At 40.8% G+C, this 26,457-nt stretch overlaps 1 protein-coding gene and 1 pseudogene across 2 annotated transcripts in view; one reads left to right on the top strand and one right to left on the bottom strand.

Annotated features, from left to right (window-relative positions):
- The window catches only part of RHEB (Ras homolog, mTORC1 binding), a 52,196-nt gene that overhangs the window by 12,802 nt on the left and 12,937 nt on the right, over positions 1 to 26,457 (bottom strand). For both annotated transcript variants that reach the window (XM_007983533.3, XM_007983532.3), the window contains exons 2-3: positions 10,675 to 10,746; positions 4,095 to 4,162 (exon numbers count right to left, since the gene is read on the bottom strand). In XM_007983533.3, the coding sequence (XP_007981724.1) occupies positions 4,095 to 4,162; positions 10,675 to 10,746 (140 nt within the window). The remainder of the gene's footprint in view (positions 1 to 4,094; positions 4,163 to 10,674; positions 10,747 to 26,457) is intronic.
- Positions 18,942 to 22,810, top strand: LOC103227257 (eukaryotic peptide chain release factor subunit 1 pseudogene; annotated as a pseudogene).

Consider the following 26,457-nt stretch of genomic DNA (forward strand, 5'->3'; position numbering starts at 1 on the left):
TTTAATTATTATTATTATTATTAATTTATTTATTTTTTGAGACGGAGTTTTGCTCTTGTTGCCCAGGCTGGAGTGCAATGGTGCAATCTCGGGTCACTGCAACCTCTGCCTCCTGGGTTCAAGCAATTCTCCTGCCTCGGCCTCCCAAGTAGCTGGGATTACAGGCATGTGCCACCATGTCTGGCTAATTTTGTAGTTTTAGTAGAGACAGTTTCACCATGTTAGTCAGGCTGGTTTCAAACTCCTGACCAAAAGTGATCCACCCGCCCCGGCCTCCCAAGGTGCTCAGATTACAGGCGTGAATCTAAATTATTAACCAATTTATGCCAGAGGTTGCACTTTTTTTTTTTAAATGAAAAATCAGACCTTGGTGACCTTGATCAGTAGGATATAAATAACTTCCATAAGCTTAGTGTTCCAATAACGGAACACTAGGCATAAATAGGTTATAATACAGAAGAGGCTACTTTTTTTTTTTTTTTTGATACTTCACATTCTTACCCCAAAATTCATTTAGGGTACATGCTCTCACCCTAATATGGGCAAAACCAAAATACTTCATGCAATCTAAAAATAATCAATCTGTATTTAACTATGTTCATCATCATTCCTAGGTCGGCAATTAAACCACTATTAAAGCATAGTGGTATGGATGTACTGACATAAACCACTAAGTAGTAAATAGAACTTGCTAACAAATACCGCTATGCAGCAATTCACTGCATGCAATTTCATTCCTGAAATGTGGAAGCAGCTAGTGAACAAATTTACTACAGAGTACTTTTAAAATAATTTGCCTCTTAATCATCTTACCCTACTACTACCAGTCTTAATCCCAGAACTAGCCCCGTATGCATGCAATTTATAAAGCAGCTCTTGGAGCAGTAAACATCTGAGTTTTGTTCTCACTCAGTTTTCAACAGAATGAAGGGTGAAACTACGGCAGGACATGCCTGTGCTTCACTGTCCAGAGCTGTAAATAAAGAGCACATCTTTAATTTATTGTCCATCAACTGTAAATATAACCTTCAAGAACTACTAGTTGCAATGAGTACAAATGATTTAAAGTAGCCAAATTTGGATCTATTTTGTGCAAAAATTCTCCAATTACTCTTGCCCAGTTGTAACAGAACCCAAAGGGGAAAGACAACAGGGCTGCTAATATGACCACTGCTCTTGTCTCATCTCATATCATATACCCTTCCTAAACACTGGTGCTTTTGGTTTCACTATTTGTATTATTACATCACTAAAATATTTTAAATTGTTTGATACCTGAGTGTACATTTATATTCTAGGGCAAAACAGTACCTCAGAGGAACACATATTCCAACTTGATAAGTAGTCAATATAAAGAAATTTATTCTTTAGATAAATCTTTTCAAAGACAGCTCTCCAAGTATTAAGAACATGTGCACTTTCACCATGCAGCCTGTCAGCACAGTTAATATGCTGGTGTCACACTTGCCTCAGCAGCACTAAAGGTCTACAGAGAAAGAGCACATCTGCTTCAACCCCACTGTGACAATCCTCCAACAATTCCAGTTATCACTATTTATAGATAAAGCTCTGTGACACAGAAAGACTTCTTCACCCTTTAATTTAAAGAGATGGGATCTCGCTCTGTTGCCTAGGCTGGACTGCAGTGGTGCTATCACAGCTCACTGCAACCTCAAACTCCTAGGCTCAAGTGATCCTTCCACCTCCCACAGTGTTGATATTAAAGGCATGAGCCACCATGCCCAGCCCTCATTAGCTTCCTTAAGGTTACTGGGTTAGCAACAAAAGCCAAGATTCAAATCCAGGCAAGTGTGACTCCAGGGCCCACACTCCAAACTGTTATGAAACTGGTTCCCTGAATTGCCTGATACAAAACGTGTTTCCAGAGTAACATTATATGAAAGTGATTTATCAATTTACATTCTCATCACCAGTTTTCAGGAGCTTAAAGAAGATTCTAAATAAGGATACAAAAGCAAACTGAAGTCTTGATAGTGTCAGAGTCCCACAATAAACTGAACAGCTGTATTTCTTTGCCCAGGACACTCTAAGTTACACTGTTGCCCAACGTAATTATTATTAGCACCCCCAGCCCACAACTCTAAAAGTGTCTTGGTTTAGGCAATAAATTATATAGTCAACTTAACTATAAAAGATACGAAACCCAACAACACAACACAATTTCCTACTCAAGCGGCTCTTCCCTTCCCAACTAATTTCTAATGAGCCTTGTCATCTGTACCATGCCCTGCTCCCCCACCAACAGAGACTTACACTGCTCCCCTGGTCCATATAAGCCCCAACTCCTATTCTTCTGTCAAGAGGACAGGTATCAGGGAGTGAAAGTCTAGGATGGCTCTGTTCTAATGAAAGCATCAAGAATCGGACTGCTAAAGCACATCACATCCGCCGCCAGCCGGGAGTGTGTAGGGTGAGTGAAGGAGGCACATGCTATAGCTCTGTGTACAAGCTCAAAGAGCCAAACACATTTATTGTCTTCCAAGCTTCCAAAATGGAAACCTCGGGGTTCCTCCAATGCTAACATCACTCAATATAGCTATCTTCTTGCTTCGCTAAGGCGTCACACTTTCCTTCTATGTTCACTTCAAAACGCAAAGCAGAGGGAATTCATTCCAAACCCACAGGACAGGTCATAGTATTCTGGGTCTACTCCAATTTCCCCAGATTCTAGGAAAAAAGCCCCCATTTAACACGGCAGACCAGATCACACTACACTCACCCTTCTGCTACTCTTATCCTTTCATTATAAGTTGCAAGGGTGGACCAGGCATGGTGGCTCACGCCTGTCATCCTAGCACTTTCGTAGGCCAAGGCAGGTGAATCACCTGAGGTCAGGAGTTTGAGACCAGCCAGGCCAACATGGCAAAACCCCATCTCTACTAAAAATATAAAAATTAGCCAGGTGTGGTGGCGTGCCTGTAATCCCAGCTACTTGGGAGGCTGAAGCAGGAGAATTGCTTTAACTCAGGAGGCACAGGTTGTAGTGGGATAGCGCCACTGCCTTCCAGCCTCGGTGACAGAGCAAAGCTCCGTCTCAAAAAAAAAAAAAAAAAAAAAAAAAAAAGTTGCAAGGGCAGGAGTTAGGAGCTGAAATCCCAGCTTCTTTACATTCCTCACCCTCCAGTGAAGAAGGGTAAATTCAGTCTAATAGAATGGTTTCTAGTAAAAGCAGGCCTGGATGTCATGGTAATGGGGCAGCTAAGCTGTCAAAAGGGCTTTTCTTTGTTCCATGTACTCCTTTCCCCCTTGCTTCCAGTCAATTCCCCTGGTGATCCAATTCCACACATCCCTGCTACATTACCAACATGTGAATATCCTTTCTGGGGGGATTATTTGACTTTTGGCCATTACCTACTGTCTATCAAATAAATTGAAACTCCCTAATCTAGTAATCACTCTCAAATCCACCCACCCAGAGACTTTACTACATAAACTAAACCCAACACTCAAACCAGAGCCTAGACTCTAATCAAACTGGTATTTTATGGCCCAGGTCCTCATAAGATTAAATCAGCTCATTTCTACCCTATGCCCCTCTTATGCCTTTCCTCTAGAAAAGATGTACTTTTGCCCTAATGTAGGAGAACACATATCACAAAGAGAAAGAAAGCAACTAATATGACTCTCTAATATAAAGTTTAGAAAACAGAAAACCACTAACCTGTAATAAGTATTAACCCTTACAATGTTAGTATATTTAAAGTAATTTTAAAGCAGAAAAACAAGTTATTAAAAGAAAACTGCCAGAAATGTCTTAGAAAAGACCAAGTAGACAGCATATTAACATTTAGTTATGTACGCTCCTCGACTTATGATGGGGTTACATCCCAATAAACCTACTGTAAACCAAAAATATCATGAGTTGAAAATGTATCAAATACCTCAACAGACCCATCATAAAGATGAGAAGTTGTTAAGTTGAGCCACTGCAAGCCAAACCATTGGGAGTCAGGGACTGTCTGCACACAACACGAGGGGTTTTCTTAGCATAGCTGGTACTTTCAAAAATCAGTGCTAGGACCAGGACTGTCAGATATGCTGTATAAGATTCTGAGATACCAGAGGTCACTTACTTGCCCAGCTGTGTCTACAAGTTGAAGATGATATTCTTGTCCATTTACTGTGATCAACTTTGTAAAAGCTACAGGGAAAAAGGGAATTAAACATTAGTTTTTAAAAATTAACTCTAAACCACTTAAAGTTTGAACAATGACAACCAATTAAGCACGGAGTCCCTAGCAGTCTCAGAGAAAGGCCCCATGAAACAAAAAAGAACAACTCCCTGACTTGTATAGAATCTCCCCTACTTCCATTATTTAGCTAGGAAACACGGTGACTGGCTAAAATCAAGCTTGGTAAACCTTGATTCTTTTTCAGAGACAAAGTACGCAACAATTCATATCCTATAATAGTAATTTCAATGCTCTGGGGCAAATCCTTCCTCTTGTGAAAAAGTGAAATATACTACGTAAAGTCTGAGCTCTAGAATAAACCAAAACCACAAAAATTTTCCATTAATTTATAGGAAGTCTGGCATCAGAGCACAAAGAGCTAATATTAGTTGAAGTGCTAAGAACTTCTAGTACATAAAAAAAGTAACAGTTTTACTGACGGATAAAACAGCAATGAAACAGATGTTCTATGTTGAAGCCATCCTTCCCACTTAAGCTTAAGGATCCAAGCAATTTGTCACAACTTCTTTTCCCTGACAAGGAAGGAAAGAAAATCAGACTTGAATAACTTTCGGAAAAGTCAATTCAGAATTTGAGGGAGACAGACTTCAAGCAAATATAGACAAAAGAGGAAAGAACTACTAACAGAAACAATGTAAAAATAACCACCTGGAACCCTGACAAGGAAGTGGAACAGATTTCTCTTGCATACCCGCCCCAGCTGTCCTGACTCACGATGAGTCCTCCCATCTCCTGACTGGCCGTCCTATATGACCAGAGCCAGGCTGCAGAATCTATCCGTCATACAACTGAGAGAGGTCCCACTTTGCCCACAGCAGAAAGGCAAAGCTGACACAGACAAATGGAAATTACGTGAGAAAACTCTAAGTAATAAAGAGGATTGACTGGAGATCTTATCTGAATTATATGAGTTCCACAGGGAAAGAAAAGATGGCCGAAAGACAAGCAATCATCATATTAGCGTCACACTTTTCTAATACAAGCAGGGGTGCCAAAAGTCAGGTGAGTAAAGATTACAGACCACATGATGAAATCAATGGCCACACTATATCATGCTTATACCTTTTCTGTAAGTTATCACTTTTAGGAAACAGTTAAATCAGATGGAAACTGAATCGGAATATTTCAAGTTGAGGGGATACCTAATATAACCTATTTCATCAATTCTAAGACAGTACTCAGATTTGTTTTTACACTGTATCCTCTCTGCTTGGGATGCATCCTGCACCCCTGGAGCTTTCAGTCCTTGTCAGCCAGAGTGCAGTCACTATAGAGCTGTGTGAAACCTTTAGTCAGATAAATTGAAGTGTATTTCAGATTTGATGAAAAGTATGTAAGAAACACTGGTGAGGCTGGGCGCGGTGGCTCAAGCCTGTAATCCCAGCACTTTGGGAGGCCGAGACGGGCGGATCACGAGGTCAGGAGATCGAGACCATCCTGGCTAACACAGTGAAACCCCGTCTCTACTAAAAACACAAAAAACTAGCCGGGCGAGGTGGCGGGCGCCTGTAGTCCCCGCTACTCGGGAGGCTGAGGCAGGAGAATGGCGTAAACCCGGGAGGCGGAGCTTGCAGTGAGCTGAGATCCGGCCACTGCACTCCAGCCCGGGTGACAGAGCAAGACTCCGTCTCCAAAAAAAAAAAAAAAAAAAAAAAAAAAAAAAACACTGGTGAGCAATAAAACCAGTGACCTTCAATTAGAACTAAGTAACTGTGGTTATCAAGTATAATTATGATGACAAGGTTACTGAAAGGAAACATCATTCATTCATTCATTCATGCATTCAAGAACAATTTCTTGAGTGCATATTATCACCAGTAGCACTGTTGTGGGTGCTTAGGATGCTGTAGTCTCTGACACTCTGTGAGCTTAGATCCCAGGGAAGGAAAGAAGATACAGACACACATGTACCCTCCCACCCTGTCGGGTATCTTCCCTGGGAGTGGAACATCCAGGCAGAGGTTAAACAGCAAGTGAAAAAAGCAAAAAAGTCAATGCAACTAAAGCTGAGGGAGAATGGTAGGCAGCTAACTAGGATGGACAGGAGGCAGAAGGTCCTACAGAACTTGGGATTTTTACTCTGAATGTGAGGAGAAACCAAGGAAAGATCACTCTGGCTACACTGTATACAACAAAAATGGTCCCAGAGATATTAGGCAGGAGCCCATCATATAGTGACCAGTGTCATGACTGTATAGACTATCACAATCTATAGGTGACACTGGCCTGGATTAGAGATGCAGATATTCTGGAAGTATTTCAGAGGCAGAACCAAAAGGATTTTCTAATTGACTGGAGGTGGGATGTAAGAAAATGAAGAATCAGGATGACTCCAAAGCTTTTTTAAGATGCCACTTACAGATACAGGAAAGACTAGGGGAAGAATACTAGGGATGGGAGAGGAAGGGAATTGAGAGCTGGGTTTAGGGATGTTTTGGGATGCTTATTAAATACCAAGGGGAAACGCAGGCAGTTAAATAAAAAAGCCCAGGATGTAGTGGCTTATGCCTGTAATCCCACTTTGGGAGGCCCAGGCAGGAGGACTACTTGAGGCCTGGAGTTCAAGACCACCCTGGGCAACATAGTGAGACCCAATCTCCACAAAAAAGGAAAAACTGCTCCAGCGTGGTGGTTCACGCCTGTAGTCTTAGCTACCTGCAAGGCTGAGGCAAGATCATTTTAAGTCCAGGAATTCAATGTTACCATAGCTATAATCATGCCACTGCACTCCTGCCTGAAAGACAGAGTGAAAGACTTTGTCATGTAAAATAAAATAAATTATAAAATAAAGCTCAGAGCTGGGGGGAGAGGTTGGGGTTGAGAATACACACTGGTGAGTCAATAGCAAATTAAAGAGAGGGGAAGATCACTTGAGAGCAAGTGCAGAGGAAAGGCCTGAATCAGGGCACCCCGTGTTGCCAAGTCAAAAAAATGCAGAAGATTCGGCCAAGAAGACTGTGAAAGTACTGGCTCACCAGTGAGGTAAGAGAAAAAGGGTAGGAGATGTCATTGTATATAGTGTATAAAAGAAAAAACAATTAATAAACATTGGCATCTATCTTTGCATGTAAAAAGAATGTAACTTGTCCTACTTGTAGCAGTAAAATGAAAAAGAAGACCTTCCATCTTGCTGTCATAGGAAAACTGCCAGTTTTTGTTACTATAGAAAAAAGGGAGGTATAATAAGAGATAGGATAGACTAGGAAATAATTCTGCTCTCTCTCATTTTAACCTCATGTCAAAATGGAAAGCTGGCTTTCTTCTGACATCACTTTCCTTGAGCCCCCTTCTCTCTGCCTCTTTGAATCACCAGAGAATCCCTTTCCAACCTAAACCCCTGAAATTCTCCTAAGTAGACTAATAGCTATTTACTAGTAAATGCTACTAACCAAGGTCATAGAGGTTTCTAAAATTTGGTGTTCACAAAGCAAGATTTGTGTTACTAAAGTGTGGTGAGGACTCTTCTTTCATACCCTACTGAGAAGTCCACACCCAGGACGCAGTGCCTTGAGAATTCTGCAACACCTAACTGCAATCTCCCAACTTCCTGAGAGGAAGGCGCTGATCATTCACCAACAGTGCCACCTGGAGATGGCAGAAGTTGGAAATTGCTGCTATGCTTGCTTTTTAATTATAAACTACCACTAGCTTAATTTAATCCTATCAATTTAGTTTGTATTGAGTTGTTAGATTAACACTGCAGTAGATAATGAAGAATATTTGCATAAGTAGTACTTCTGCTTTAAAATTTCCCCAAACTAGAAAATATGTGGTTTTACTGATATTGTTCTCCTACACCCCTACTGTTAAAGATGACACAGTCCCAGAATTTTTGCTCTCACCATGACACTTCACTGAAATGTGTCACCACTGAGTGCTTGCTATAACAGCTTGTTCTAATATTATAAAGCGTAAAATAACTACTAAATTATTTCCAGATCTACAGTTTTTTAAAATCATAAAACTACCACTTATTTATCTTGCTGGCAACAAGTTCATGATAACCTTTTCTTTTCTTTCCAATTCATTGTTATCACTGAACAATGAATGTTTTTCTACCAAATAGTGGAAGAAATGGTGGACTAAGGGCTCCTGCCCTGTGTTAGGTTATCAAAAGTGTAGTAAGTAGAATATAATGTCTGAACATGCCTCACGAACTTTTAATGGATACATATTCATATTTATTTCTGTTCTTGCCTACAGACTTTAACAAGTACTCTGAATTCATTTTTGAGGTGAAGAAAAGTCTTCATTATTGAACTGTAAGATGAGAAAAATTTAAAATACGACCAAAGATGATGCTGATAGCCTCAAAAAAGTAGCGTCATATTACTCTGTTTCTGAGATAACATCAAGTTACATAAGTTGGACTTTCTTCTGATCCATTACTAAGATAATGTATGTATGTACAGCTCCATGATACACAACTCCATGACTTTCCTTCCAACTCAATTTCTATTTTTGAGACCACATCTTGCTCTGCTACCCAGGCTGGAGTGCAGTGGCGTGTTTACAGATCACTGCAGCCTCAAACTCCTGGGTTCAAGTGATCCACCTGTCTCAGCTGAGACTACAGGCACACTCCATCATGCCCAGCTAATTCCAGTTCAGTATGAAATGGTATGAGGATACATACACAATTATCCACTTTTAGAGGCAGAGCTTACGAAGAAAACAATCTTCTATTGTTCTATTAATACAATTCCAAAATGAACCTTATTATTTCAAGGATCTAAAATCCTAAATTGCTATGTATAGCAAATATTAAAGTCTGAGATGATGATTTCCTTATATTCTTATTCCAGTGGACAGAAAACCAAGCTTGTTCATCTAGCACTCACATTAATCTGCTCTTCACACTTGCTTACTATGATATAATGACTAGCTAGACAAATCATAGGATGTAATCAGGACTCCTCCCTGTGATACCCAGAGGTTACTTTCAAATATAACATCTTGAAAGGTTACTTTCAAAAATATTCCCGGAGTTAGTTTATCAACCAATAGGTTTCCTTCTCTGCTACCAGTACACTGACACACAAAGGACAGCCAAATATTTTAAGTAAGGGGTGAGGAAACTTTTTCTGTAAAGGGTCAGATAGTACTAGTAAATATTTTAGGCTTTGTAGGCCACCTGGTCCCTGCTGTAACTATTCAACAACTCTGCCATTGTACACAATGTAAAGGACAACATGTAAAGAAACAAGCATGGCTGTGTATCAACAAAACTTTACAGACATTAACACTGGAATTTCATATCATTTTCACATCAGACATTATTCTTCTTTGGACTTTTATATATGATGCTTAAATGTAAAAACCTTGCTTAGCTCTTGGTCCGTACAAAGACAGACAATGGGCAATGGGCCTTTCTGGCCTGCAGGCTGTTGTCTGCCAAGCTCCTTACTTTAAGCCAAAGCATTCAAGTGATTCTCTTCTCTTGCAAACCTCTGGCAGGTGAAATCTACCTCATGCATAATATGCCAACCAGGTGTTGATGAATCCCCATGTTTAAATCTACATGTTCCTGGTGACAAATCCTAGGTAAGTCCTGGTCTCAAGAATCTGAGAAAACTAGTTCCAGGGCCCACCTGTGGTTCTAAGCCCGAAAAGACCAGTTTCCCTGTTTCAGATTCTCCTTAGCGATCCCTAGAATCAAGATCTGTCTCAAAGCTGGGCACAGTGTCGTATGCCTGTAGTTCCAGCTACTTGGGAGGCTGAGATAACAGGATCACTTGAGTCCAAGATATTGAGTTCAGCCTGGGTAACACTGTGAGACCCATGTCTCTTTTAAAAAAAAAAAAAAAAAAAAAAAATTGTCTCATGGTCCTAGAATCCATCAGGAATATGCTGAAACCACGGATTAAAATTGAACAAAGTAAAGGTCATAGCTGGTTCTCTCTTCCCTGCTTTTTTCTGCACATGGCCTAAAATGTCAACAGGCTTTTTGAGCCAACTTCTTTTTAATGCTGCAATTGCTCTAACCAATCCCAGAATAGTTCATTTCTCTTTCAAATCTTTAGGGCTGGAAAGAAGGATATAGAGAAATGGGGGCGGGAGTATGGCTTCTGTAAGAATAAGGAACAGCGATCTGGAGTGTTTTTCATTCTTTCAAGCTTGGAATCCCTGGAAACTGCAATGGCTGGGAGGACGGGGGTGTGGGGGAAAAGACTGTGCTCTCCACTCCTGTTTTTGAGCAGATTCTGGAATACGAAGATTCCAGTAATGGGCCAGATTCCTACTGACTTGAATTAACAATTTCTAGATGACAAGGCATGCAGACATGCAAGGAAAAAATCTTTCAGGGTAAAGTAGGTAAATCTTTTGCAAGTTTTCTTTGACCCCAATCAGGACACATACAGAATTTACCTCCTGCACTCAAAGCCTCCATGAATACACAATGGCTATTTTACACAAAAGAAGGCTTCTCAGTTTTTAAGTACTTGAAAACAATACTTACTGTTTTCTATGGTTGGATCGTAGGAGTCCACAAATTGGCCTTCAACAAATTGAATCGTCAATGAGGATTTCCCTATAAAGGAGAACAAGAGCTTAGTGTGTGTTGGCATACGAAGGTAAAAATTTTTAATTTTGCTGTTTCATTAAAAAAAAACCACTAATAGATGAAGAAGCTGAAGGTATTAGGGTCAGAAAACATTCCTTTAATTAGCATTTGGGCAATTTCAAAAAATGAAATAAATTTCATTAATTTGCTTTATATGAGGATATTATGCAATTAAGCTATTACCAAGTAAACTTGTCTGTGACATTAACAAATATTACTGACCAACAAGCACATCAGATATTCTGTTAAACTAAAAGATTTAAAGTAAGCTAATTTCCTCTAGTATCCTTGGAATCTTGCTATTTAATGTTAATATGAAAAGTAAAACGATTAGTTTCGTTGTATTCTTTCATATATGACCATTAGAAGTGTTACCAAGTACAGCTTTTAAAAAGAGTAATATGGCCAGGTGCCATGGCTCATGCCCGTAATCCCAGTACTTTGGGAGGCTGAGGCAGTTGGATCACCTGAGGTCAGGAGTTCAAGACCAGCCTGGCCAACATGGCGAAACCCTGTCTCTACTAAGAATAACAAAAATTAGCTGAGTGTGGTGGTGGGTGCCTGTAATCCCAGCTACTTGGAAGGCTGAGATAAGAGAATCGCTTGAACCCAGAAGGCAGAGGCTGCTGTGGGCCAAGATCACACCACTGCACTCTAGCCTGGACAACAGAGCAAGACCCCGTCTCAAAAAAAAAAAAAAAAAAATAAGAGTAATCTGAAAATATGTAACATAAGTCTTTATCTTAAAAACTCCTTTGAAGCTAGAAATCCTATCTCATTCAGTATGAAAGGCCTAGCAGTATCTAGACAATTAAGAAATGTATGGATTTCACAAAATCGCCAATAATTGAACTTGTATGTTAATAAATCAACAACTAGAGCTTCTCACTCTTCTGTTACCTAAAATGTCTACTGGAGGACTTCAGAACAGGGTATGTGCCCTGTGAAGAAACCGCATGAGAGGCATAGTTCAGATGACTTTATCACCAGGAATGAGGAAGTGGTCCCTCCCCAATTTCGCCTCCAAACCCTTCCTTCTCTCTCACATCCTCGGAACATTATTACACACATGCTGTATATGCCTGGCGTACTTAACTCCACCACAACAGGACGTGCAGTGAGAGTGAAGGAGAGGCGTGGTAACACCCGTCTTACACTTCTGGGTTTAATTTCCGCTTGTTTCTCCTCCAAACTACGGATAGGTATAGTTGCACAACGTTTTCACACCAAAGGCATTCCTCAAAATTTAAATTGTTAAAAAGTTGGCTTAACAGTAGTGGTTGCTGGCCGGGTGCGGTGGCTCATGCCTGTAATTCCAGTACTTTGGGAGGCTGAGGCGGGTGGATCACCTGAGGTCAGGAGTTCGAGATCAGCCTGGCCAACATGGTTGGCCCTGTCTCTACTAAAAATACAAAAAAAGTTAGCCAAATGTGGTGATGGGCACCTGCAATCCCAGCTACTCAGGAGGCTGAGGCAGGAAGATAGCTTGAACCCAGGAGGCGGGCGCTGTAGTGAGCCGAGATGGCGCCACTGCACTCCAGTCTGGGCACCAGTGAGACTGTCTTATTAAAATAAAAAAAGTAGGGGTTGCTGGGAAGGAAAGGCCACAAGTTGGCAGACCTATTTACTCCTTATCAGCGGCCCAATACACAGTTTGAAATGTCTCTAGAATTACTAAAACCTGAAACTATTCTCTACAAAGCAACTTACATGAGCATTTGAAAATTAAACGCTACTTCTCTGCTTCCAATCCTCATTGCAATTAGAATCAATTCCCAACTTCTAACCATGGCCCACAAATACCAGGCCATCCCTGCTCTGGCTACCACTCTGACCTTTACTGCCAACAGCCCCCAACAACCCGTCCTGAGGCTCCAGTCTCCAGTCACATCCCTTCTGCTCCTGGAGTTCCTGCCCGCCTTGGCCCCTTTATTCTAGCAACGCCCATCCCCCCGTCTCTGAATATATGACTCATCTTTGTCATTCTGATCTGAGCTCAAATGTTAGTTCCACAGAGAAACCTTCAAGACCACCCTAAGGTAGTACCCATGCCTTAAAAGTCATTCTCATAGCTACTGCTTTATTAAGTTATTTGAAATTATCTTCATTTAGTGAACACTCTACTGAAGCCAGCACAGGGCCAGCTGACACACTGTAAACATTGATTTCTGAACAAATGAATGAAATTAAAGCATAGACCTCCAAATGTCACTCTTAGCCATTCAGATACTACAAAAGATCTCAATTTTATACAAATGAAGTAGAAAACACAGTTCATCAGAAATTAAGAAACAATTCAACTAGTATTTATTGGTACCCAATCACAGGCCTGCCTGTGATATAGGAATACAATAGTTCAAGAATTCCACAAATTTAAAGTGAATTGTGTTGAAAAGAAACCATGTTATATATGCTAGCCTGTAAAGGAGAATTTAACTCAAAATATAGCAGAACTACTTCAGGTAATAAAAACAGCAATGGGAAAACTCCTCTCTTACGTTATTGAAACTGAAAAATTAGGAGTAAAAAAATTGTTATTTACACTGAATGCTACTGCTTAAAGAAATGAAACTTAATTAGGAAGAAGACAAAAAACTTCTTAAGAGCTTTTGCAGGGTACTTCTAAGGACTCTGGTGGGCTTTTTATACCCTTATGTGGGTAGGATAAGGGTTTGTGGGGTTTTTGTTTTGCTTACAAATGGAAAGGAAAGAAAGCAGATCATTTTCTCCCTAAAGATATGGCCAAGAGTTACAAAGAAAAAAGGAAATAATAGAATTTAAAAGACTTTTGCAACATTTTGTGTAGTAGAACTGGACTAAAAACAGTGAAAGAGGAGCTAAGTATGATACATGGGATAAGCTCCCTAAGCACTGGGCAACCGGGAGCCCCTGGATCAGACAGTCCTCTGAACTGGCACTGGTCAAGTCTCAACAACATGACTTGTGGGAGTGAAGGGATGGGGAGAAGAGTCTCAGGAGTTTCCCGTGAAATTTAGGAAGTCACATTTGAACAGAAAAGAGTTACACACATTAAGCAAGACAGCATGAGATCAAGTGCAAACATGTAGAGAGAGAAGAGCTCCTCATTTGTATCACAATGGGCATATACTATTTGACAGGCTAAATTAACAATTCGGTTGAAAACTAAGAATTTTCAACCGAATTGTTAACAGACAATGTAGTCTAACCAAAATCACATCGCAGGTTGACAGCCAACTGTTGTTTTCATGAATAGTAAATTGGGATACCAGAATTTAAAACTTATTTCTCCAGGGTGGAAACTGGATTCTCAATCAGACTGGCCCTGGGAGAAAGGTATTGTTCATTAGCAGAAGTGGCACTGAAGAAAAATGACGTTTCCCTTGGGTCTCTCCTCCCTGGGGCTCTCCTGCTAGGGTGAGGTCATTAATTATTTAAATAATCCAGAAGGGATAGGAAGGTTATGTTTGCTAACATGCTGTTTTCTGCCATTTCCATTGAAAGTGCTATTATTAGATAATTAGTGTTGAAATTTTGACAAGTCAGCATTAAATGCTAATGAATCTTCATAAATAAACCCCATCGCTCATTTTCAAGTGTTCTCAGTTCTAGTTATAATTTCTGGCTTTAAGGAGTGTCTTCTGGAGACGTAGTTCACATCTTTTGGTTAGGATTTTCATGTAGTCTGCTTGCAGCCACAAAAAGGCATTTGTGATCTCTACTGTGATCATCTGTAACCTTTTTCTCTCAATAACCTCATATATTTACTTTGACTTTTGTCCTTAGCAAATTCAGGTCTGGAAACACTGTTCTTTGCTGAAGATAATCTCACACTCCAGATCAACTCTTTGGAAAAATGTTACATGAAAACTATGTAGGAGTGATCCCAAATAAATGGAAAAGTAGCCCATACTCAGAATGTGTTTATCCTCAAACACAAACCACTCATTTAATGACATAAATTACTACAAATGCTTTAAAAGGCAGTATCTCAATTCCCACAATTAACTGTCAAATATTCTTCCTCCAAACCAAAACCCACCTTAATTTTTAAAAATAAAAATTATTTAAAAAAATTATTCTGAGCGTTTATCGGGGAATAGCATCATATTATTTTTTTCCAATGATAAAATGGTACAGTGAATTTTTCACCTGGTATTTTCACTACAGAAGGTGTATGAACTTTCAGGGGTGTTGACTCAACCTTATACCTCGTGATTATTGCAAAACAGGCACTGTTTACAGAATTATTTTAAGTTTTCAGATTAATGTTGACTTTGTTATCATGATTATTATCCTAAAAAATAACTTATTAGCCAGGTGTGGTGGCTCATGCCTGTAATCCCAACACTTTGGGAGGCTGAGGCGGGTGGACTGTTTGACCCCAGGAGTTTGAGACCAGTCTGAACAACATGGTAAAACCGTATCTCTACAAAAAAATATAAAAAGTAGCTGAGTGTGGTGATGTGTGCCTATAGTCTCAGTTACTCAAGTAGGTGATGTAGGAGGATCGTTTGAGTCCAAGGGTTGAGACTGTGTGCGTGAGGGTGCCACTGCCCTCCAGCCACGGTCTGTCCCCCCTCCCACCAACTCCCTACAAGCCCAGCATTTCCCCAAACAGTTTATACATTGCTTGTTCATTGGGATATGATGGGGAAGACCAGATTTTCAATCTGTTAACTAGTCTATCAAAGCATTCTGCAGAAGGGGGAGTCCATTAGCACCAATGTAATGTATCTAGGACACAACCCATTCCAGGGCTGCTTTCATCACCTCAAATTCATAACATAACTTTAAGGGGCTTTGATGACCATGGACACAAGCTACACAAGCTAACAGCTCAGCCTGAAAGCCCACTGGCCTTTGCACCAGTAATCCTCTCCATGCCACTTCAGCAACCCACCTCCTGAGCATACCAAGAAGTGCCTGGTCACCACCCAGACTGCTGTTCCTCTGGCATCTGCCCTTCTTCCCACCTAGCAATCAATACACAGGACCATGTATTCCCCAGTGGTCTCCCTTTCTGATTCTCATCATCTAATCCAAACCATCTCTACAAGCAATGTTTTCACATCAGTGGTGTGGCCTAACTAGTCATGAAGTCAATACACTGTGCCATGACCCACACTATTTTTTTTAAGAAATAGGAATGCCAGCATGGACTACAAACAAGAAAGGTGTTATGAACCTTCTATCTCAGTTATACACACATTTATTACTGGGTCACAGTGTAAAATATGTTTCTTACTAAGGTGGCTGCAGACAAAAATGTTAGAAATATACTAAACTATGACCTTGAATCTCTAATCTCCACCAGGTTTCTTTCTTCCCTACACAGTATAAGCCCCAAGACAAATCGTCCACTGCGCTGTTCTAAGAAGTCTCCAATTTCCCTTCTATAGGGCCCTTCAACGAACCTGATTTTTTATTTTTTTGAGATGGAGTCTCGCTCTGTCACCGAGGCTGGAGTGCAGTGGCGCAATCTTGGCTTACTGCAAGCTCCGCCTCCCAGGTTCACACCATTCCCCTGCCTCAGCCTCCCAAGTAGCTGAGACTACAGGCACCCGCCACCACACCCAGCTAATTTTATTTTATTTTATTTTTTGTATTTTTAGTAGAGACGGGGTTTCACCGTGTTAGCCAGGATGGTCTCGATCTCCTGGCCTCATGATCTGTTCGCCTCAGCCTCCCAAAGTGCTGGGATTACAGGCATGAGCCACCACACCGGGCCACAAACCTCTATGATCTTAATCTAATCAATTGACTTTGTAAGCCTGTTGAGCTCAGCTACAGAAAATTCCAAAACCATGTGGGTTGGTGACCCTTAGCAAGCTAAGGTCTATCCCTCCATGTCCCATTGCTTTAGAATCCCGAGTGGCTTCTTCCTTGCCTCCAACAGTAGTAATTCTTTCTCAAAGTGTGGGCCCAGCAGCTTAGTACTACATGGTAACCTGTAAGAAATTATTGAGCCCCACTCAAACCTACTGGATGGGCAACTCCAGAATGGAAGTATGAACAAGCCCCCTAGGTGATTCAGCTTGCATTAGGAGCCACTGCCCTCATGCAACAAGTTCATCTATTATCACCTATCGTCTCCAGGGTGTTCCCTAATCCTCCAGCTCCTACCAGCAACTCAGTCCATAACCACTTAAAGGACACCTACTATGGGCCAGGCACTGAGGATATGCTATGACTTCTGAACTATGAGGAAGGCACTCTCAATGTCCCAACTGCTGCTATCCTCTACTCACCCAGTGTCCTAGCCTTGGTGCATACACACCAAACACAGTGACTGGAGCCCCTAAGCTGGGCACATAGCCCTGTCTGCCTTACACAGTCTGACGTTTTCACCGGAAGAAGAGTTAGCCACCCTCCCCTTCCACAAAAGTTGTTCTATCCCCTTGTTCTCTAGATCCCACACTCCCTCCTCGTCTCCTCTGAACCTTCCTCCTTATAAACACATTTTTAGTTTACCTCATTCCATGTGGCTTGTTATAATGGTATCTCTGAAATATTTAAATAGATTTAAAAATCCAAAGGGGCATATTCATTAGGCTCCCCTTTGCTCTCAGTGTTACAGGGAACTCTTGCTGGATGCTGCAGTCGTCGGGTGCCACACACTCGACCATGAAGATGAATGCACCTTACAGAAAACGATCTCAGCCACTTACAGCTCCATTTTACTCACCCCAAATTAAATGTGCCCATGGGGATACACCTGTACGCCCTGTAGAACTCTAATAACACCCCTGACAAAAGGTGTGTAGGTCCTGGCTTGAGGAGCCTTCAAGGAAAAGGTCAGGTAAATAGAAGTTGAAGTACTGGAGGCAATTAAGGAAGAGAAGCAGCTCTCCAACTTTAGAAGAAACATCAATGAAAGAAATCAAACATCAATGAAACCTGCAGAATAGAACTCAATGAATACCACTGAATTGAATGGATATAGTAATTGTAATCTCAGCAATTTTGGAGGCTGGGCTGAGGCTGGCAGATTGCTTGGGCCTAGGAATTCAAGACCAGCCTGGGCAACACAATGAGATCCCCCGTCTCTATAAAAAAATATGAAAAAATTAGCAGGGCGTGGTAGTGCACGCCTATGCTCCCAGGTACTTGGGAGGACCACTTGAGGCCGGGAGGTCGAGGCTGCGCTCCAGGCTGGGTGACAGAGGAGACCCTCTCTTAAAAAGATACAATTGAAAAGCTACTGGCCAGAGGCAAAAGGCAAGCTGTGACTTCTGGATGTCTACCTCCCTACTGACTAAATGATGACATTCCCGCAGAACAGCTATTAGGTTTCTTCCCTCCAGCTTGGTTATATATTTACTTAAACCTCTACCTAGTTTCATCAGTTACAAACAGAATCCCTTTTGTAGAACAAGAAGATTAACTCTCCAATTGTCCCTTCTCTCAGTTCTACCTCCTAACAGCTGTATTTTTACAGTTCCAAGCATGGCAATATTCCATTCCATTCCATTCTGAATCCCAAGTTTTCAAAGCTCTGACTACAGATTAATTCATTCATTTACTCAAGTATCTATCTGTTAAACAGCTACTAAGTACGAGGCACAATTCTAAGCATTGGAATACATTGGTGAACAGACACAAACCCCTTCCTCAGTATATAAATTCTAATGGGGAGAAACATATTAAAAATAAACACAATAGGCCAGACACAGCGGCTCACACCTGTAATCCTAGCACTTTGGGAGGCCAAGGTGGGCAGACTGCCTGAGCTCAGGAGTTTGAGACCAGCTGGCAAAACCCCATCTCTACTAAAAATACAAAAAATTAGCTGGGCGTAGTGGCACGAGCCTGTAATCCCAACTACTGGGGAGGCTGAGGCACAAGAATCACTTGAACCTCGGAGGTGGAGGTTGCAGTGAGCCGAGATTGTGCCACTGCACTCCAGCCTGGGCGACAAGAGTGAAAAGGGAGGGAGAGAGGGAAGGAAAGAAGGAAGGAAGAGAGGGAAGGAGGGAGGGAGGGAGGGGAAAAGAAAAGAAAGAAGACAGTGGGTAAAGGTTTAGGATTTAAACTCAAGATTGTGATGTGAATCCTAACTGTGTCAAGACATTGAAGTTAAGCGCTCTGGGCCTCAAAATCTCTCTGCATCATCATGATTCAATGAAATCACAGATATAAAGCACAGTACCTGGTACCCATCACATACATATTCAGTAAACAGTTATTCAATTCTGTACCACAATCCCATAGTCAATCAAGCTTTTCCCAAATTATGATCAACACCTTGAATCCACAAACACCATCTTAAGTCCTACTCCACGTGTAATTGTGGAAGAGTCAGTATAAAATACCTGATTGAAACCTAAAAGGAACCTGTAGTCTCAACAGGGAGAAAGGTACTACTAATTGTGAAAATCAAATATTATCCTCCTCCACCTTAGAAATGTCTTTTGTTTGGAGACAGGGTCTCACTCGGTTGCCCAGGCTGGAGTGCAGCAGTGCAATCAGAGCTCACTGCAGCCTCCAACTTCTGGGCTGAAGGTATCTTCTTGTCTTAGCCTCCCAAGTAGCTGGGACTACAGGGGTGTCCCTATCAGGCCCAGTGAGTTTTTTTTTGTAGAGATAGGGTCTCACCATGCTGCCATGCTGGTCTTGAACACCTGGGCTCAAGTGGTCCACCCATTCTGTCCTCCCAAAGTGCTGAGATTATGGGTGTGAAACCACTGTGCCTGGCCTGAAAATGTCTTTAAAAAAACATGCTCAAGATTTTCTTTCAAAAGCCACTAGGGGTTTTCCAGTCAGAAGAGTGATATGAGAAGATGAAACACTAGGAAGATGAGAATGCGATTCTGAAAAACGGACTAGAAATAAAAACTGGACTTTTTTTTAGTCCGCTTCAATATAGGTACTTATTACAAACCAACAAAAAAAGGGAAAAATTAATCTCTTAGAAAAAAATAAAAAAATCTTAAGAAGAAACAAAGTATGTATCTGATTTCAAGACTTACTAGGAGTCTAAAGTAATTAAGACAGTGTGGTACTGGCATAAGGACAGACACAGATTAATGGAAGAAAATGCACACTCCCAAAATAGATCCATACATATGTATGATCAATTGATTTTCAACAAAGAACGGTCTTTTTCAACAAATGGTGCTGAAACAACTGTATGTCAATATCAGAAAAAATAAAAGAGAGGCTACGGCAGTAGCTCATGGCTGTAATCCCCACACTTTGGAGCTGAGGTGAGAAGACAGCTTGAGGTCAGGAGTTTGAGACAAGCCTGGGCAACACAGCAAGACCAGCCTCTACAAAAAAATTTTAAAATAAAAACAGAAGAGAGAGAAGCTCGGCTTGTATCCTATAAAAATGTATAGGATCCAAAATTGATCATATTGCTTGAGCCCAGGATTCAAGACCTGCCTGGGTAACATAGCGAAATCTCACCTCTACAGAAAATCAAAAAATGAGCCAGGTGTGGTGGTGTGCTCCTGTGGTACCAGCTACCGGGGAGGATGACGTGGAAGGATCATTTGAGCCTGCCAGGTTGAGGCTGCAGCAAGCTGTGATTGTGCCACTGCACTCCAGCCTGGGTGACAGAACAAGACCCTGTCTCCAAAATCAAAAAGATCATAGACCTAAATGTAAAAGCTATGAAACTTCTAGGAGAAGCACTGGAAAAAAATCTTGGCAAACTTGAGTTGGGTGAAGATTCTTAGGTATAAAATCCAAAGTACAATCCATAAAAGAAAAAAATAACATCTTGGACTTGATCAAAATTAAAAACTGTACTAAGAGCCTTGTTAAGGGAATGAAAAGACAGGCCACAGACTGGGAGAAAATATGTGCAAAGGACCCACAAGCAGAGTATGCTTAACTCTCACGACTCAACAACAAGAAACAATCCAATGAAGAAACTGAGCAAAAGATTTGAACACTTTAACAAAGAAAATATGCAAGTGGCAAAGCATATTAAAGATGCTTTTAACATCATTATCCATTAGGGAAATGTAAATTAAAAATTACAATGAGATCTACACACCTAATTAAAATGGCTAAAATAAAAAATACTGGCCATCCCAGTGCTTGCTAGGATGTGGATCAACCTATACGCTCACCCACTGCCTGTGGGAATGCAAAACAGTGCAATTTGGCAAGTTCAGCAGCTTCTGAAAAGCTTAACCTACACTTACCATATGACTCAACAATGTCATTCCTAGGTATTTATGGAAGACAAACGAAAATTTATGGTCAATACAAAAACCTGTATTTGCATGTTTATACTGGCTTTACTAATAATTGCCCTGAAGTTGAAACAAACCAAATGTCCTAAATTATGTTAAACCCACCCCACAGCCTTGCACTCCGCCCCTGGCGGAAGAAGTGATATCACGGGCACCATGTGAGCGCACTGCAACATATGCAGCTGCCTGGTGAGAGGGAGCCGGCGTCCTACCAGCCGCTGCTGCCCAGGACTGGGCCCTTAGGGAGGAGGAGATGAGAAGATGGTGGACGACCCCAGTGCTGTGGACAGGAAGGTGGAGATATGGAAGATCAAGAAGCTCATTAAGAGCTCAGAGGCGGGCTGGGCATGGTGGCTCACGACTGCAAATCACCTGAGGTCAGGAGTTCAAGACCCATCTGGCCAATATGGTAAAACCCCGTCTCTACTAAAAATACAAAAATTAGCTGGGCGTGGTGGCACGCGCCTGTAGCCTCAGCTACTCTGGAGGCTGAGGCAGAAGAATCTCCTGAACCCGGGAGGTGGATGTGGCAGTGAGACGACATCATGCCACTGCACTCCAGCCTGGGCAACACAACCGTCTCAAAAAAAAAAAAAAAAAAAAAAAAAGAGCTTGGAGGCGGCCTGCAGCAATGGCACCAGCATGATATCATTGATCATTCCTCCCAAAGACCAGATTTCACCAGTGGCAACAATGTTAGCAGATGAGTTTGGAAATGCATCTAACATTAAGGCAGGAGTAAACCACCATTGAGTCCTGGGAGCCATTACATCTATACAACAAAGGCTCAAACTGTATAACAAAGTACCTCCAGATGGTCTGGTTGTTTACTGTGGAACAACTGTAACGGAAGAAGGAAAGGAAAAAAAAGAAAGTCAACATTGACTTTGAATCTTTCAAACAATTAATACGTCATTGTATTTGTGTGACAACAAATTCCATACTGGGGCTCTTACAGCACTACTTTCAGACTATATCGTTTGGATTCGTTGTAATAGATGGAAGTTGTGCACTTTTTGGCACACTCCAAGGAAACATTAAGAGAAGTCCTGCACAAATTCACTGTGGATCTCCCAAAGAAACACAGTAGAGGAGGTAGTTAGGCTTGCGTTTTGCCCGTTTAAAAATGGAAAAGCGACATAACTATGTTCAGAAAGTAGCGGAGACTGCTGTGCAGCTGTTTATTTCTGGGGACAAAGTGAATGTGGCTGGTCTAGTTTTAGCTGGATCCGCTGACTTTGAACTAAGTCAATCTGGTATGTTTGATCAGAGGTTACAATAGAGAGTTTTAAAATTAGTTGTTATATCCTACGGTGGTGAAAATGGATTCAACCAAGCTACTGAGTTATCTACTGAAGTCCTCTCCAAAGTGAAATTCATTCAAGAGAAGAAATCAATAGAACGATACTTTGATGAAATCACCCAGGACACGCCCAAGTACTGTTTTGGTGTTGAAGATACATTAAAGGCTTTGGAAATGGGAGCTGTAGAAATTCTAATGGTCTATGAAAATCTGGATATAATGACATTATGTTCTTCATTGCCAAGGCACAGAAGAGAAAATTCTCTAACTCCAGACCAAGAAAAGGATCAATCTCATTTCACAGACAAAGAGACTGGACAAACATGAACTTATCGAGAGCACGCCCCTGTTGGAATGGTTTGCTAACAACTATAAAAAATTTGGAGCGACATTGGAAATTGTCACAGATAAAACGCAAGAAGGGTCTTGGTTTGTGAAAGGATCTGGTGGAATTGGAGGTATCCTGTGGTACCCAGTAGACTTCCAGGGAATGGAATACCAAGGAGGAGACAATGAATTTTTTGACCTTGATGATTACTAGGTAGTTGACATAGGTCCGGCAAAACGTGCCTCACCCTCCAGCATCCAACCCAAGGAACATACCCATGGTGGAATCCAAACAGATCCCTGCCTTACAACTGGAACATTTCCAGAACTTTATCCATGAGCACTGGTTATTGAAAAGACAACCGACACAAAACCAGACCCAATGCTACACTTTGGTGTGTCATGGTGTCAGCGCACCAGCCTACAACTAAGTTCCTAAATACCACTTTGGACTAATTTAAAAAAGAATCCCAGTTTTTACTTTTACTTGATGGTGAAATTGGTTGCTCCTGTACTTTATGAAAAAAAAATAATTTTTTAACCTTCATATATAGAAGTAAAAATACTTTAACTGCTGTAAACCTTCAAAAGTTATATGAAGTGAGATCATACTGGCTTACTTTGATTGGAGAAAAATTAAAATTGCTGCATTTTGCAGTGACCCATTTAAATGGCATTCCCAGCTTAGACTGCATAAGAAATATATGTGGTGAAATGTTGGAATCATTTCTCTCTTGGTCTATTTAATGTTGAAAGGATGAGCTAAGAGGAGGCAATTTCAACTTCACTCCCTCACGCTACCCTGTCTTCCTCCAGACTGGCAGTTTCAAGGATGCAAACTGCATTGCAAAATCAAACTGACTCATGAAGCATTAGGGCCAGTGTACTGTTTACTTCTATCTGTTTGCTGACACATTAGTGCCCGGCACTTGGGAGTCCTTTGTATCAACGTTCTGACAAGGGTCCCTATAACCTTAACCTACTCGAAACCAGTTTGGGTTGGATATGTTGGGGCTTCTGTGCTATCGCTGGGATTGGGGGAAATAAAACATGCAACTTAAGTGGGGGGGAAAAAATCCACCCAAAGGGATATAGGCATCCCTTGGTATACAAGGGGGACTGGTTCCAGGATGCTCGAGTATACCAAAATCCGAGTGTGATGAAGCCCTGCTTTTCACCCTGCAGAACCTGCATATGTGAAAAGTCGGCCCTCCATACATGTGGGCTTTGCATCCATGGAATACTGTATTTTCCATCTGCATTTGGTTGAGGAAAAAAAAAACCCTGCCTATAAGTAGACCTATGCAGTTCAAACTGTGTTGATTAAGGGTCAACTGTCCTACTAAGCAATACAAAGGAATTAAATAATGGTATGTGTACACATGAATAAATCTCAAATGTGTTGTGCTAAGTAGCCAGACGCAAAAAGCTGCGTAATATATGGTTCCATTTATTGGGCATTCTGATAAAGACAAAACTATGGGACAGAAAACACAAAGGGCTAACTAGAAACAGGCACAGGACGCTTTCTGGATTGATGGATTGTTCTACAGCCTGACTGTGGATGTAGATGACTGCAGACTTGCCAAAACCTGTTGAATGCTACATGAAAAAGAAGAAATTTTCTCAAAGTTTTAAATTTTATTTTTCCTTTCTTTTTACAGGTGTGGGACCGCAAGTTTTTTTTTTTTTTTTTAATCTTCACCCTTACCTCATACATAAAAACTAACTAGAAATGGATCAGAGACCTAAACATAAAAGCTAAAACGAGAAAAATTCTAGAAGAAAACATGGAAACAAAAAACAAACAAAAAAACCACTTTATCTCAAGTCCGATAGAGCTTAAAGGTGAAAACAAAAAAAAAAAACAACTTTATGATCTTCAGGTAGACAGATTCCTGACACAATACAAATAAACAAAAAACCAAAAACACGATGAACCGAGTTTCATCAAACTTACAAACTTCTTCTGTTCTCTGAAACACAGGAACAACAAAAAAGTCACACTAGGAGAAAACATTATATATACACCTGAAAAAGGACTTTTATTCAGAATATATAATTCAGTAAGAAGAACCTGATAATCTAGGCAAAAGACTTGAACAGACACTTCACAAACCAAGATATCCAAATTTCCAGTAGGTATATGAAAAGACGTTCAACATTCTTAGTGGGAAAATTCAAATAAAACCACAACCTACCATCTGAGAATGGCCAGAAAGTTAGAAAGGCCGCCAATACCAAGTATCAGGGAGGATAGGCAGAGCAACCAAAGCTCTCATCTACTGCTAGTGGAAGCATAAAATGGTCAAAATGTTTTGGAAAAACAGTTTGGTAGTTTCTCCTGAAGTATACACTTAACATATATGTGACACAGCAATCCCACTCCTAGGTATTTACCAAAGAGAAATGACTGTGTGTCCACAAAGACATTTACTCAAAATGCTCATAATAGCTTTATTCTTAATAGTGAAATACTGGGATAGTCCAAATATCCACCAATAGGTGATCAGATAAACAAATTAAGGTATATCCACTCAACAGAACACTACTCTGCAATAAAAAGAAATTATACATGCAACACCATGGATGAATCTCAAAAACATTATGCTAAATGACATACAAAAATGAGTATATATTGTATGATTCAATTTATGTGAAATTTTAGGGTAAGAAACTAACCCAGAATGATGGAGAGCAGATCAGTGCTTCCCGGGGAGCCAGGGTAGGGTGTGAGGGACATGAGGGAACTTGTGGGGATGACGGAATGTTTCATATTTTGATAAAGGCGGAGATTACATAGGTGCATAAATTGTCAAAACTCATCCACCTCTACACTTAAAATGGATATTTTACAATATGCAAATTACACCTCAATAAACTTGATTTAGGAAAAAAAGAGTTTTTTTTTTTTTTTTTTAAAAAGATAATGCATTTACTTTTTGTTTTTTTTTTTTTTGAGACAGGGTTTCGATCTGTTGCCCAGGCTGGAGTACAGTGGCAGGATCATAGCTCACTGTATTCAAAACTGCTGGTCTCAAATGATCCTCCAACCTTGGTCTCTCAAAGCACTGGGATTACAGGTGTGTGTCACCATGCCCAGCCCATTTACTACTTTTTACTAAACAGTGTGAGATGGTAGTTATTAGCTATGTGACTTTGGGCAGTTTTCCTGAGTGCTTTTTCTTATCTGTAAATGGACATAATAATAGCACCTATCCTATAAGGTGCTTCGTGAGGATTAAATGAAAATATCTAACAAACATCTGGCATGTAGTAAGTGCTCAGCAAATCTCATTATTATTAATATTAGTAATACTATTAGTAACTGCTCCTAGGCAGAAATAATCTGCTTAGGATAAAAAAAGTATTTTCAGAATAATATCTAATAAATTAACCTGAAAGATGACATACAGTTTATTTCAACTAAAGCCTCAAAATAACACAACAAAAATAACAAACACATACATATGCCCCTAAAGCAGAAAATTACTGTTTCACAGTTACCCACAGCTGTAGTACGAACCACCCCACAGCTGACTGACTGACACCACCCATTTCATGTGCTCATGGTTCTACAGTCAAAGCTGGGCTCACTTTTAGTTTACTCTTTGGGCTGCCTTTATCTGGTGGGCTGGTGGTGCTACACAGCTGGGAAGGCAGGGCATTCTCCCTTTCTTTGTGTCTCCTCCTAACATCCACTGCATGTCACTTGAGGCTCCCAAGAACACAAAAGCAGAAGCTGCCAACTTCTTAGGGCTTAAAGCATGGAACTGGCACATCACCATCTTTGCTGCATTCTGCAGGCTCAAGACAGTCCCAGGGCAAGCACAGGAATATCAGGAGAGTGCCTCGTTGGGG

This window comes from Chlorocebus sabaeus, chromosome 21 (genome assembly GCF_047675955.1).
Source record: "Chlorocebus sabaeus isolate Y175 chromosome 21, mChlSab1.0.hap1, whole genome shotgun sequence".
Taxonomy (NCBI): Eukaryota; Metazoa; Chordata; class Mammalia; order Primates; family Cercopithecidae; genus Chlorocebus; species Chlorocebus sabaeus.